General features: G+C 40.1%; 1 protein-coding gene across 1 annotated transcript in view; it reads left to right on the forward strand.

Annotated features, from left to right (window-relative positions):
• Window positions 1-741: 741 nt before the first annotated feature.
• Window positions 742-14,960, forward strand: part of LMOD3 (leiomodin 3) — a 15,105-nt gene continuing 886 nt past the window's right edge. Inside the window, exons 1-2 of the mRNA XM_004372719.2 lie at window positions 742-1,249; window positions 3,587-4,930. Coding sequence (XP_004372776.1) covers window positions 956-1,249; window positions 3,587-4,930 — 1,638 coding nt within the window. The 5' untranslated portion in view covers window positions 742-955. The remainder of the gene's footprint in view (window positions 1,250-3,586; window positions 4,931-14,960) is intronic.

Raw genomic sequence — 14,960 nt, forward strand, 5'->3', positions numbered from 1 at the left:
AGTATGCCATTTGTAATTTTGATAAACACTGCTCTCTGAGGTTTTATATTATGTATATATATATATAATCTCATGATTTCTGCTAGGGCTTTAATGGTTTGGGGTTTTTTACGTTTCAGTTTTAATTCATTTTAATTTATCCTGGCTTAATAGATGTTTAACAAGAAACCAAATTATTTAACATATTAAACTCTTCACTCATAGTGGAAATTCAAGTGCTGCTTGCCCCCTCGGTTAGCTCACAGGATCTACATGCAAATAAGGACATCTTGCGAAGGTTCAGCTTACAGAGCAGATGAATATCACAGCAAGCCCTCTGCTGGACCGTGTACAGGTTTTACCTGTTTCCAGAGTCACGTTGTAGCGCAGAGGTAAGCCCTGAGAGCTTGATTTCCACCTTCGAGTGAATTTTTCCCTTCAGTAGAACTCAGGTTGCTGGTTGGATTTCCTTTCTGAAATATTGTAAGTTGCTCTAATCATTTACATCAGAAGAAGCCGGTTCCCCTGTTGAACTGGGGTATGTGTGTGTATGGGCTGCATGCATTTGTGCGTGACCATGTGAGAGTATATAGGAAGAGAACTAATTTCATTCCCGCAGGGACTCTGTAGACCTGTTACTCACTGGTGAACATAAGCAGCTGTACTGAAATGTCAGATGGATTTGCACAGCTGACTCAAGTTGCCAAAAAGAGAGCAGCATAGTAGTTCCATAAATTGACCCTATCCTGCCAAGCCCTGCTTAATATAGATCCGGCATGAGCTTAGCTGCAGTCACTCCTAGCTGCTCAGCAAACACCACTGAGCTTCTTCGGGGGAAAATATCTCAAAGTGGTGTTGACCTGGGACACTTGCTAACTGGGGGAACTTCTTGAGCCTTTTTTTTTTTTTTTTTTAAATCACCTTCAATTATTTCTTCTTTTCTAATAGAAGGAAAAAAAAACAAAAACAAAAAACCATGTCAGAGCACAGCAAGAACTCAGACCAAGAAGAGCTCTTGGATGAGGAGATTGATGAAGATGAGATCTTGGCCAACTTGTCCCCCGAAGAGCTTAAAGCACTGCAATCTGAAATGGAAGTCATGGCTCCTGATCCCAGGCTGCCCGTGGGAATGATCCAGAAAGATCAAACTGACAAGCCACCGACAGGAAACTTTGACCATAAATCTCTCGTTGATTATATGTATTGGCAAAAGGCATCCAGACGCATGCTGGAAGACGAACGTGTTCCTGTCAGCTTTGTGCCTTCTGAGGTAATCAGGGCTTTGCGATCATTTGTCCATGTTGTGGTTGTGGCTTCTCAAGGCTCCAAAGTTTTCTTTTTTCCTGTTTGTTCTTGCCGTGTGTGTATATATATACATGTTTATATTTATATTTACACACACACACACACACACACACACACACACACACACACACACACGTTAATAGTTAGCCCTACTCCAGACTTGAACTTTTTGAAATACTTATATAGCTGTGAGGGAAAAGTTGATCATTTCTTGTAAATGTCTCTTTAAAACATTTCTATGGTGTTTGCTATGCAAGAAAATCTGTATTCTATAGCCACGGCACTTAGCTCCTTAATTTATAACCCAGAAGCAGTTGTCATTACCTCTTTTTTTAGCTCACAGGCCCTTTGAGAAGCTGATGAGTGCCCTGTGCCCTCTCCCTCTGGCACATTCACACATATGCAGCATTTCACATAGAATTTCTTGGGTTTCACAGTCCCCCAAAGTACAGCCACACCCCCCATGATTAAACCAAATCAAACAACCGAAAATGCCTAATATTCCCACAGTACCTTGGATATCAGTAATGCCATTTTTAGAAATCAAGAGCTATTAAGCTGTTTTTAAGACAGTTCTTTCTTGAAATTTTTTTTTTTAAATAATTTTGTGTTTTTGGTGAACGCTGACACAGCAAGTTAGGTTCCCATCTTGATTTTTTTTTTTTAATATCTGAAAACTAGAAATGTGGTCCAATCTATGAACTTATTATATTTTTTCATGTTCCACTTACAAATGACCTCACAAAAGAATATGGAGATCTCCCTAGGTAAGGTCTCTGTCGGTTATGCCTGCTGATACAAATATCTTATCACATTACTACCAGGCAGGCTGTAAAGGAAAGTTCTAAACAGATATCATGGTCAGGAAAGTTTGAACATGCATTGAGTTCAAGAAAATACACTCCTAACTTGATCAGGTTAGAGTTTAAGGTACAGTTTGAAGACATTTTACAGCTGGAGGTCAGTGGATTAAAAGCCAATTGTATACGAAAGCCAATTTCGGAAAAGAAACGGATTGGGTACTTTTAACATTTTTTTCTTCCTCTGTTATAATTTGAACAATCTGGTGGTTGGCTGCCCCTGCTGGGTTAGATGAGAAATGCACCGGTGGAGGCTTTCTCTGGTTATGGTGACTGTGTTGTCAACTCTCAGTCCCAACATAGACTAGGTACTGAGGAAAAAGAGCAAGCTCTTGCTTGGATGAACTTGTGTCTCAAATTGCTACACCAACTTTCAAAATGACACCTATGAGGTACACATATTGTAGAGCCAAGTATACTAATTGATGTGTAAGAATCCAGTAAACAATCTTGAGAAAAGTCTGTCATTTTCCTTCCCAGATTAAGCAATTGTTTTTAAATCTCTTTGCATAGTCCCGTTAAATTTGTAGGTGGACCTGTCTCCAGGATGCCTCCCTTTAAATTAATCTGGACTAGTAAACCTTTCTCTGGAATAGCCAGAACAGTTTTCACAGAGCTGAGGAGACAAAGTTGAAGTTTTTGGTAAATTCCAAAATATCAAACTGCTCTCATTTTCCCCACAATATGTTATGTTTTGAGGGAAAATTGACGTACGTGTTACACTAGATTAGCAGGCATTTTAGGAACGTAAATTTTAGTTAGGGCAATAAGGAAATTATTGTAAGCCAGGGCTGTTTAGTACAAAGATGCCTATTCAGCTATATACAAAACAAAGACTTCAGTGTATTGATAGACAGCTCTATAAAGTTGTCAAAACAGAAGTATTTTTTAACTGCTTCTGGAATTGAACACCATTTTAAAAACAAAATAGAATCTGAAAACAAAATTAATTAGGTTTCCTTTTAATATCTGGGATGAGATAAACAGCCAAAAATGAGTGTTTGTATATGTGCGTGTATCTGTATAAACTTATCTTTACTTTGCTAATATTGGCTTACAAAATTAATATATGTCTTTTGTGAAAAACTCAAACATTGTGGAATTACATCATGTAAAATATTAAAGTCCCCCAAACGCTTCCATAGTTCTTGCTTGTTATCTCCTTTCCTCACAGATAGCCAGTAATTCAATAAATGTTCCAACAAACTCTTTTCCTATGCATATGTAAACTTTCAGAGATTGTATGTGTGTGTGTTTATGTATATTTACGTATACACACACATACACGAATGGAATAATACTATACATGCTGTTTATTGACTTGCTTTGCTTTTTTTCACCTAACAATAAATCTTTTAGACTTTTTCATATCCAGTAGGTATTGCTTTATTTAATATTTCTTCACTGCTATTTATTCTAATCCTCAAAAACCTCTCTTTTAGGAAGATACACAAGAACAACATGAAGAAATAGACAAAGGTCATAAAAATGTGTCCCAATTTTTACAAGAAAAGCTCAACAAAGAAATAGCTGCAAATAAAAGAGAACCAAAGGGCGGCAACAGTGTCCAAGAAACAGATAATAATGATGACGAAGATGAAGATGATGAAGGAGAGGATGCTGGTGGAGAGAGTGACAAAAAAACAAAAAGAGAAGAAGGCGAAGCAAAGGAGCAAATCGGAAACGGTGAGAGCAATTGCCAACAGATAACAGATAAGGCATTCGAAGATCAGAAAGACAGACCAGAGGTTCAAGAAAACAGTGAGAAAAAAATAGCAAAATTAGACCCTAAGAAGTTAGCTCTAGATACCAGTTTTTTGAAGGTAAGTGCAAGGCCTTCAGGAAACCAAACAGACCTGGATGGAAGTTTGAGACGAGTTAGGCAAAATGATCCTGACATGAAGGAACTCAACCTGAACAACATTGAAAACATCCCCAGAGAAATGTTACTGGACTTTGTCAATGCGATGAAGAAAAACAAACACATCAAAACCTTCAGTTTAGCGAATGTGGGTGCAGATGAGAACATAGCGTTTGCCTTGGCTAACATGTTGCGTGAAAACAGGAGTATTACCACTCTCAACGTTGAGTCCAATTTCATCACAGGTAAAGGAATTGTGGCCATCATGAGATGTCTCCAGTTCAATGAGACACTAACAGAGCTTCGGTTTCACAATCAGAGGAGCATGTTGGGCCACCAGGCTGAAATGGAAATAGCCAGGCTTTTGAAGGCAAACAACACTCTCCTCAAGATCGGCTACCATTTTGAGCTTCCGGGTCCCAGAATGGTGGTAACCAACCTGCTCACCAGAAATCAGGATAAACAAAGGCAGAAAAGACAAGAAGAACAAAAACAACAACAACTCAAAGAGCAGAGAAAATTAATAGCCATGTTGGAGAATGGGTTGGGGCTGCCCCCTGGGATGTGGGAGATGTTGGGGGGACCAATGCCGGATCCCAGAATGCAGGAGTTCTTCCAGCCTCCTCCTGGGCCTCCCAGCTCCCAAGCAGTCCCTTTCAGTAGACGAAATGAAACGAAAAAGCCATCGCAGCCTCCGCAGTACAAGACTGACCCTGACCCCTTCCAGGAAGTGAAACTGAAGCGAATCCAGCGCAAATCTTGGATGCCGGAAACCAAAGAATCGCCTGAGAAAACCAACCTCAAAGACGTGATCAAAACGCTCAAACCGGTGCCGAGAAATAGGCCACCCCCACTGGTGGAGATGACCCCCAGAGATCAGCTCTTGAACGACATTCGTCACAGCAACGTTGCCTATCTTAAACCTGTGAGTAGAGGGAGGGAGAAATGGTGGACGAGCACCAGAATAAATGTATCCCAACTCTATTCCTTGTTAATTTTAACACAAGGAGACACTTACTAGTTGTCACTAACTGGGTTAGTCTGAGCCGGCAAGAGTTACCCAAGAATCCATCTGATGGATTTGAACTGCCAATCTTTGGGTTAGCAGCTGTAGCTCTTAACCACTACGCCACCAAGGTTTCCTCAAGAGTTACCAGTAGATCTAAATGACTAGTTATCCCTAAAGACACATCTTTAGAACTTCTGTGACAAAACAATGTTAATAGCTAACACTTACTGACCGCTTACTCTAGGTCAGCTTCGTTATATGAATTAACTCATACAATTATTTTGACAACCGTATAAGGTTTGTGGAGTCCTGGTGGCGCGGTGGTGAAGAGTTTGGCTGCTAACTAAATGTCCACAGTTTGAATCCACCAGCTGCTCCTTGGAAACCCGATGGGGCAGTTTTACTTTGTCCTATAGGATCGTCATGAGTCGGAATCGACTTGATGGCAACAGGTTTGGTCTGGGTTTTTATAAGGTACGTACTATATTCTCCCATTTTATAGAAAGAAAACTGAGATTTAGAGAAGTTGAACAACATGTCTAGGAGAAACAGCTAGAAAGTGGTAGAGCTGACATTGAAACCCAGTTCTGAGTTCAGGGCCAACCCTTATTCATCCACTATGCTGGCTGTGACCTTTCAGAAGCAGATTGCCAGGACTTTATGCTGAGGTACCTCTTAGTGAGTTCGAACCTCCAACTTTGCAGTTAGCAGCCGAGCACTTAAACTTTTATGCCACTCAGGGACTCCCACCTGCAAGTGCAGACTCAGAGTAACACCAACCCAGCCGCTAGAGAGGCAAAGGAACTTGCTGTAAGGAATAAATAAGAAAAAGGTGTAATTAGGCCAGTCATTTGTAGATAACTGAAAGCTTCCAAAGGAGCCCTGGTGGCATAGTGGTTAAGTGCGCCACTGCTAACCGAGAGGTTGGTGGTTGGAACCTACCAGCCGCTTCGCAGGAGAAAGATGTGGCAGTCCACTTCCGTAAAGGTTACAGCCTTGGAAACCCTATGGGGCAGTTCTACTCAGTCCTGTAGGGTTGCTATGAGTCGGAATGGAATCCACTCGACGGCAGTGGGTGGAGATGCTTCCAAAAGGTTGACAAACAGTTGGCTCTTTCTAGTACATGAAGAGACACTACCTGTAATAATATTCATACTCTTCATAGCTAGGCAGGCAGACAAATGGTAAACTTCAGGTTAGCTTGCCCAGGAATGAATGGAGTTTTAAAATATGTTACTATTATTTCAGTTTTAATATTTGCTTTTGTTCACTGTTTCTGCTGATGTGTGAAAAAGATCTATTCCTTGCTGCTTAGGTTCTATTTAACTGGCAGAAATGAATTCTTTTTTGCCATCCCCATGATGGCATTTTTGGAGGTGGAAATCTGTGCGTACAAGGGCCACAGCTGATTGAAAATTAATTATGTTATTTTAAAATCTAGTGAGGAATTTAGCCAAGAGATTACATTAACATAATTTTCAACATATTATTTTATTAGAGATTACCAATTTTTTCAGCACATTTTAAACAAATTTCCATGTGAACTTGTTCTGTGGTTTTTTTTTTTTTTGCAAAAAGTTAATATTTATTAAATTTGAATGGCAGGTACATGGGTATTGTTTATGTATCTGTTTTTTAATTTTATTGTGTTTTAGGTGAAAGTTGACAGTGCAAATTAGTTTCTCATTCAAAAATTTATACACAGATTGTTTTGTGACATTGGTTGCAATTCCTGCAGTATGTCAGTACTTTCGCTTTCCACTCCAGGTTTTCTGTGTCCATTCATCCAGTTTTCCTGTCCCTTCCTGCCTTCTCGTCTTTGTTTTTGGGCAGATGTTGCCCATTTGGTCTCACATTCTTGACTGAACTAAGAAGGATGTTCCTCACGTGTTATTGTTTGTGTTATAGGCCTGTCTAATCTTTGGCTAAAAGGTGGACTTCGGGAGTGGCTTCTGTTCTGAGTTAGCAGGGTGTCCGGGGGCCATAGTCTTGGGGGTTCCTCCAGTCTCTGTCAGACCAGTAAGTCTGGTCTTTTTTTGAGAATTTGAATTTTGTTCTACATATTTCTCCTGCTCTGTCTGGAACCCTCTATTATCATCCCTGTCAGAGCAGTCAATGGTAGTAGCTGGGCACCATCCAGTTCTTCTGGGCTCAGGCTGATGGAGGCTTTGGTTTATGTGGCCCATTAGTCCTTTGGACTGATATCTTTCTTGTGTCTTTGGTTTTCTTTATTCTCCTTTGCTCTGAATGTGGTGGAACCAATAAATGTATTTTAGATGGCTGCTCTCAAGGTTTTAAGACTCCAGACACTACTCACCAAAATCGGACGTAGAACATTTTCTTTATGAACGATGTTATGCCAATTGACCTAGATGTCGCCCGAGACCATGGTTCTTAGCCCTCAGCCCTGGTAACTCAGTCCCTCAAGGTGTTTGGATGCATCTAGGAAGTTTCTATGATTTCACCTTGGTCAAGCTGTGCTGACTTTCCCTATATTGTGTGTTTTCTCTTTTTCTGTTTTAAAGAGCTTTGTGTTAGTCATCTAGTGCTACTATAACAGAAATACCACAAGTGGATGGCTTCAACAAACAGAAATTTATTCTCTCACAGTCTAGCAGGTAGAAGTCCGAATTCAGGGTGCCAGCTCCAGGGGAAGGCTTTCTATCTCTGTCAGCTGTGGAGGAAGGTCACTGTCATCAATCTTCCCCTGGTCGAGGAGCTTCTCAGTGCAGGGACCCTGGGTCCAAAGGATGCCCTATGCTCCCAGTGCTTCTTTCTTGGTGATATGAGGTCCCTCTGTCTCTCTGCTCGCTTCTCTCTTTTATATCTCAAAAGAGATTGGCTTAAAACACAATCTAATATTGTAGATTGAGTTCTGCCTTATTAACATAAGTGCCACTAATCCTGTCTCATTAGCATCATAGAGACAGGGTTTGCAACACATAGGAAAATCAGATCAGATGACGAAATGGTGGACAATCACACAATACTGGAATCATGGCCTAGCCAAACTGATATACATATTTTAGGGGGGCATAATTCAATTCACGACAAACTTTATATTCTAAAATATAATTGTTACTTATTCACATGTATATATATGTGTTTGTGTGTGTCCTGTATTCCCGTCTCCTAGTAAAGGAAAATTATCAACCTTGCATTTCTCTAATCAAAGACTTCCATCTGTGATTAAGAGGATCTCTGATTCTCCTTGGGCAGCAACCAGGGTGAGAACACCAGAGGTCACATGAGGTCAAGCAAGGGTCCTTTTTCTGCCCACGGGCACAACCCCAAGGCTTTCTGCACCTGCTTTTCCTAGGCTGCCAGGCCTCTGTAGGGGGTAGATCAGGGTGTTGTTTTGAGAGAAACTAGCTCTATCATTTCTTCCATAACCAGTCACTGGTAAAGCATATCCAAACTGCCTTGGTGGCTATGCAGTCAGAAGATAACATTAGTCTGAAAGGAATGAAGAGAAATATTTTTTAAATCTACATGAAGGGGGGCAAGTGGACTCAGAGTAGAAGAGAAAACGAAACTCAAAGGATCATCTGAAGAAACTCCCTGCCTTCTGAGGGAACCTTCTACTGAGAAAATCTGCTTTCCACAGTCCATTCCATTTCATCCATTCACTTACCAATTAATGCAACAAATATGTACGTAGTGCTCCCAGGTGTCAGATACTGGGAGAGGGATCAGGGCTGCTGGCTCAACCTCGTGGAGCTTACAGTGGAGGGGGTTAGAATTTTCATGGGCAAACACTTCAGCTTTAAGTTCAGCAAAAGACATAAAAATCATGATGATGATTGCAAAAATGCCATACCCCATTTTTTTCATATTTCAATCAATTCTAAAAATGCTATCAATTTTAAGTTTGTTTGTTTTTTTTTTAATGTTCATTAAGAGAGAAAAATATGCTGCAAGGTAAACTCTGTCTCATGTGTTTGGAATAATTGTCTTGCACATCAGCTTCTGTGCTTTGAAGTGACTTTCATCTTTTCCAAGGAAGTGGTGATTTCTTCTGCCTTCAGTTGCCTGGCTTGGCCTGCGACAGGCATCTGTTCGTGTGTATCTCAGTCCAAAAATGCCACACAACCTCGTCTACCTGGTCTTGTAAAATACTCTGCAATAAAAATGTGAAAATGTGTCATTCCACTGATGAAAATCTGCTTCAGTAATATCAATTTGCTCCCCGCCATTCTGTTTTGTGCCTGTCTGCATACACAGTAAATGTCTGCTTGATCATCGTGTAATCTTTTAAAGGCCATTTTTATTCTTCTTTTTATGTTTTTGTTTTTGTACCATTTTAGATTTACAGATGGTACAAAGAGTTCCAACATACCTGTCACTTTTTACCACATTTGCTTCATCATTTCTCAAAAGATATTTTAGTGGCAATGCATCTTTATGTGTGCAGTACCAACAGGGCACTTAGCTCATCAGAGGTGATAACGGTACGAATGGCTATGACATGTTCAAGCCTGTGGCTAGCTGTTATGAGACATCATCTCTCGTAAGATGCCTCCTGCTCTGGGAGCTGCTGAAATGTCACAGAATGTGTATCTTCAGCTTAATGGAATATAGCAGACACCATCAGTGGAGATATCCCAAAGTCCCAGCGGAAAGGGATATTTTTGTTCAAATGAGACACAATGCTCACTTTGTAGAGGTAAAGCTAAAGTTTTTTGAGTTTCTTTTCCCCTCTCGCATCAGAGTAACGGGATGCGCTCCACACCCTCGAATTTTCAAATATGAGGTTAAAATTAAAACACATTTTTAAAATCTTGAGTTTTCTTTCTTTTTTTTTTTTTTTTGATGCTGCTAACTAAATCACTGAATGTTTAAAAACATACTTTAAAATGTTATTCTAAGTAAAAACTTAATACTAAGTTGATTTTTTTTTTTTAAAAAAAGTTTTTTTTAGAAAACTTCTTTAAAACTTAGTGTTTTCCCCTCTTGGACTGAGAAATATTATTTTTGTATTTACTAGAGCACATCTTGATGAGTAGTCAGCTGGTATTTTAAAATTGTATCTTTTCATTTTAATGCTTATTCCTCCCTTGCCCACCCCTGTGGTTTGGGACTTCTGAAATGAAGTTGCCAGCAAAGAATAAAAGAAAATTCTGTTTACTTGCTTGGATCAGTTGCTACCTCTGCTAAGAAACTATCCATTCAATTTAGTTTAAGAGATATTTATTCTGTGGGCCAGGGATTGAAAACTGGTGGAGCTCAGGCCAGGTCTACGGTGCTGTCTTGTGTGGCTAGAGGAATATTGTACAAATTTTAAATGTCACATTAAAAAAAATCCAGATATCTGGCACCATTTGAAACATCAGATCTGGCTACATTGGGCTTGCGTTTACATGGCACTAATCAGCTGGATCTGTGTATCGGCTTCTCCCTTGAGCTAGGTAATGAACTCTAGTTGTTTCTCAGTCCCCACCATGCATGCCCTATTGCCCAACACCTCGCCTGCTTTACTCATTTACATTACTTACCTGCTTCTGTAGGCTTTTAAATTTATTTCTTGTTTGTTTTGTTGCCTTTGTTGTTTTTAGCTATGTTTTTAAAGTCTTTGTCTTGTCTAACAAATAAACTGAATTTATTAGGTAATGACGAACTCATTTCCCCAAGAGTTGGTATCTCTGAGTCAAAATGATACCAGTCCAATGCAACAATATTAGGCTTGTACAGGCTTATCCGTCCCTGGCAAATGTATGATTTTGTTTTATCGTTTTTAAATTCTGTGGTCTGCTCACTGCCTACCATCCCAGCTGAGTATTTATACTTTTCATGGAGATATAATCCCATCTGCAACAACTGTTTAATTCACTGAGCCAACTGCATTAATAGCATATCCAAGCTTCTGTGCCAATTAAACGAAGTACTTTTTTCATTGTTCTTTAGATGAAGGTTTACAGAACAAACTAGCTTCTCATTAAACAGTTAGTACACATATTGTTGTATAACATTAGTTAACAACCCCATGACATGTCAATATTCTCCCTCCTCAACCATGGGTTCCCTATTACCAGCTTTCCTGTCCCCTCCTGCCTTCTAGTCCTTGCCCCTGAGCTGGTGCACCCCTTTAGTCTCTTTTTGTCCTATGGGCCTGTCTGATCTTTGGCTAAAAGGTGAATCTCAAGAGTAAGCTCATTACTGAGCTAAAAGGGTTTCCAGGGGCCATACTCTCAGGGTTTCTCCAGTCTCTGTCAGGCCAGTAAGTCTGGTCTTTTTTTGAGTTAGAATTTTGTTCTACATTTTTCTCCAGCTCTGTCCGGGACCCTCTGTTGTGATCCCTGTCAAAGTAGTCAGTGGTGGTAGCCAGGCATCATCTAGTTGTGCTGGACTCAGTCTAGTGGACACCGTAGTAGTTGTGGTCTATTAGTCCTTCGGACTAATCTTTCCCTTGCGTCTTTAGTTTTCTTCATTTTCCCTTGCTCCTGAAGCGGGGAGACCAGCGGAGGATCTTAGACCACCACTCACTGGCTTTTAAGACCGCAGACACTACTCACCAAAATAGAATGTAGAACATTTTCTTTATAAACTATGTTATGCCAATTGAACTAGGTGTTCCCTGAGACTATGGTCCCCACAGCCCTCAGCCCAGCAATTCAATCCTTCAGGGAGTTTGGATTTGTCCATGGAGCTTCCGTGACCTTACCCTGAAGAAGTTGTGCTGGCTTCCCCAGTATTATGTACAGTATTATGTCTTACCTTTCACCAAAGTTACCACTTACCTATTGTCTATTTAGTGATTTTTCCACCACAATTTTTGATGGTCACAAAGTATTTTAACGTTCACTCAATTTCACTTTGGGCTCACTTAAGTGCATATGGATTGCTTCCAGCCAATTGCTGAAGTTTGACCAAAGACATAGCTAAATTTTTCCTTCGGACAGACTTTAGTATAACAGTATCATGGGCTACCTTAGTGAGCCAAAAGACCCCATAACCTGTTAGTAGATGTTATAGAATTTAAGATGATAGACGCTTGAATCTTTCTCTTGATCTCTGGCCATTTCTTCTTTGTCTCATTTATAACACCATCTTTCTCTTTAACCAGCTTCTCTTGATTCTATCCTTGTTACAATTTTCTACTCTTTCCCATCTTCTCCCATTGTTTCAACTGTCACATAATCTAGAACAGGACTCAAATCTCCTTTTCCCTTTTGGCCACCCTGGTGTTTTCTTAGCACCTTCATTTAATCTGTCCCCAATCCAAGCTCTTTTATTTATTTAGTTTTTTAAACACTTTTTTTCCCCTCTAAATTGTACTTTAGATGAAGATTTACAGAGCAAATTAGTTTCTCATTAAACAATTAATACACTTACTGTTTTGTGACTTTGGTTGCCAACCCCACGACATGTCAACAATAAACCAAGCTCTTTTAGAACTGTTGTTCCTGGTTCCCAGTACTCCTTGGTGTCTGCATTCTGTCCCTCATCCAGGTCTAAAACCCCAGACTTCTCTTTAACTCCTTTTTTCCTGCCCTATCTTTCTTGCCTCCCATAAAGGAACCAGGGAAATCTAAAAAAAAAGCCAAAGCCAAACCTAGATTACAGTTGTGGAAGCAGTATAATTTGTATACCGTGAGGCTCCATGGGAGAAAGCAAAAGAGCGTATTGCCCAGGAATTGTATAGACCAGAAACTGCTTCCCTCTAGTGCCTAGTGGGGAACAAAAGTTTTTGATACACATCTTTTCTAAAATCTATGATTCTTATCCCTATCAAGTTGATTCCAACTCATAACGACCTATAGGACAGAGTGGAACTGCCCCCATAGGATTTCCAAGCCTATAAATCTTTATGGAAGCAGACGGCCACATCTTTCTCCCATGGAGTGGCTGGTGGGTTCAAACCACTGACCTTTTGGTGAGTGCTTAACCACTGCATTACCAGAGCTTCTCAAGTCTATGATAACCAAAAACCAAACCTGTTGCCATCGAGTCAATTCCGACTCATAGCAACCTGATAGAACAGAGCAGAACTGCCCATAGGGTTTCCAAGAAGCGGCTGGTGGATTCAGACTGCCTACCTTTTGGATAGCAGCCGAGCTCTTAACCAGTTCGCCACCAGGGCAGTGATCCTCAAACTTTAGCATGCATCAGAGTCACCTGGAGGGCTAAACATAGATTACTGAGCCCACCCCTAGAGTTTCTGATTTGACAGGCATTGGATAGGGGCTGAAAATTTGCATTCTATTCTAACTAGTTCCCTGGTTATGCTGATCATACTTATCCAGTGACCATACTTTGAGAACCATGGCTCTATGACATTCATAGGAAACAACTTCTAGTATTTTCCTTGAAGGATCCTGCTCTCCCACTTCCGTACTGCCTTCTGCCTCAAATTACCTTTCCTTCCATATCTCTCTATTGAACTCTATCCAAATTCCAAGACTCAGCTCAAATACTACTTCTTACAAAACAGAAAAAAAATCAGTAGTGAATACCCTTCCTGCATGTTTCCATTCTTTTTTCATCTATACCTCTCTGATAGCACCTCCCACCTTCTGTTGCACATTGAGAGCCCTTATGAATATGCTGTAGGTCTCCCACTGGATTCTGAGTTCCTCAGGTAGGTCTTTCCCATCTCTAAACTGGGCACTCATTGTGGCATTGGCCCAGAGCAGAAACTCAGTACAGTTGTGCTGAATTAAATAACTCCTCTTCAAATGGGTCTTCCCATCCTGGTCTCCACCCTCCACTATAAGTGAATTTATGTGTGTGCATTGTGTAATGCTGCACACACACACATACACACATACTTTTTTAAAAACTAATTTTAACTAATCAGTCAAGGGGGGAAAGAACCCCCTAACAATACTGCAAGTTGATTTTCTTGTTTTTATGTTTTTACATCAACTCTTTTTTTTTTTTGTTGTGCTTTAGATGAAGGTTTACAGAGCAAATTAGTTTCTCATTAAATAATTATTATACATATTATTTTGTGACATTGATTTTCAACCCCACAACATGTAAACACTCCCCTTCTCGACCTTGGGTTCCCTGTTACCAGCTTTCCTGTCCCCTCCTGCCTCCTTGTCCTTGTCCCTGGGCTGGTGTGTGTGCCCATTTAGTCTTATTTTATTTTATGGGCCTGTCTAATCTTTGGCTGAAGGGTGAGCCTCAGGAGAGACTTCAGTACTGAGTTAAAAGGGTCCAAGGGCCTCCTCTCAGGGTTTCTCCAGTCTCTGTCAAACCAGTAAGTCTGGTCTTTTTCTCTTTATGGTTTCTGTCTTTTGTGTTTTGCTTAGAAATTACTTCTCTTGAAGCTTATTAAAATATTTGCCTATCTTTTCTTATAACTTTTAAAGTTTTGCTTTTCTAAAAAATTATTTGATGTTACAGATGAACAAAAGGGTTAAATTTTAAAAGTAAGTAGGAAGCAAGAAAGGACCCCTAATGGCGCAATGATTACGAGCTTGGCTGCTAACTGAAAAGTTGGTGGTTCGAACACACTCAGCGGCTCTGAAGTAGAAAGACCTGGCAATCTGCTCCCTAAAGATTACAGTCTAGAAAACCCTATGGGGCAGCTCTACTCTGTCCCATGCTGTTACCGTGAGTCAAAAATCAACTCAACGGCACCTAACAACAACAGGAAGCAAGAAGTCTGCTTTATTGTTTCTTTTCTAAATAGTTAACCAGTAATCATTTAGTGGCTCATTCCTCTTTTCCCCAGTGATCAGAACTGCCAGCCTTGGTCATATTTCAAATACTTCAGTATGTTTCTGGGCTTACTCTGCTGGGTCAACACCACATTAATCATGCTCATTAAAATAGCATTATTATTATTTTGGAACACTTCCATGCATCTATGAACAGATATGAGAATAACAGCATATATATATTTTTTTGTTCAGTAATACAAAGAACTGCACTGTTTTAATTGTTTATTGCAGCTTTACAGTTACTTTAAATACAGTTACTTTAAATACCTGGCATT

This window comes from Trichechus manatus, unplaced genomic scaffold (assembly GCF_000243295.1).
Source record: "Trichechus manatus latirostris isolate Lorelei unplaced genomic scaffold, TriManLat1.0 scaffold00020, whole genome shotgun sequence".
NCBI lineage: Eukaryota > Metazoa > Chordata > Mammalia > Sirenia > Trichechidae > Trichechus > Trichechus manatus.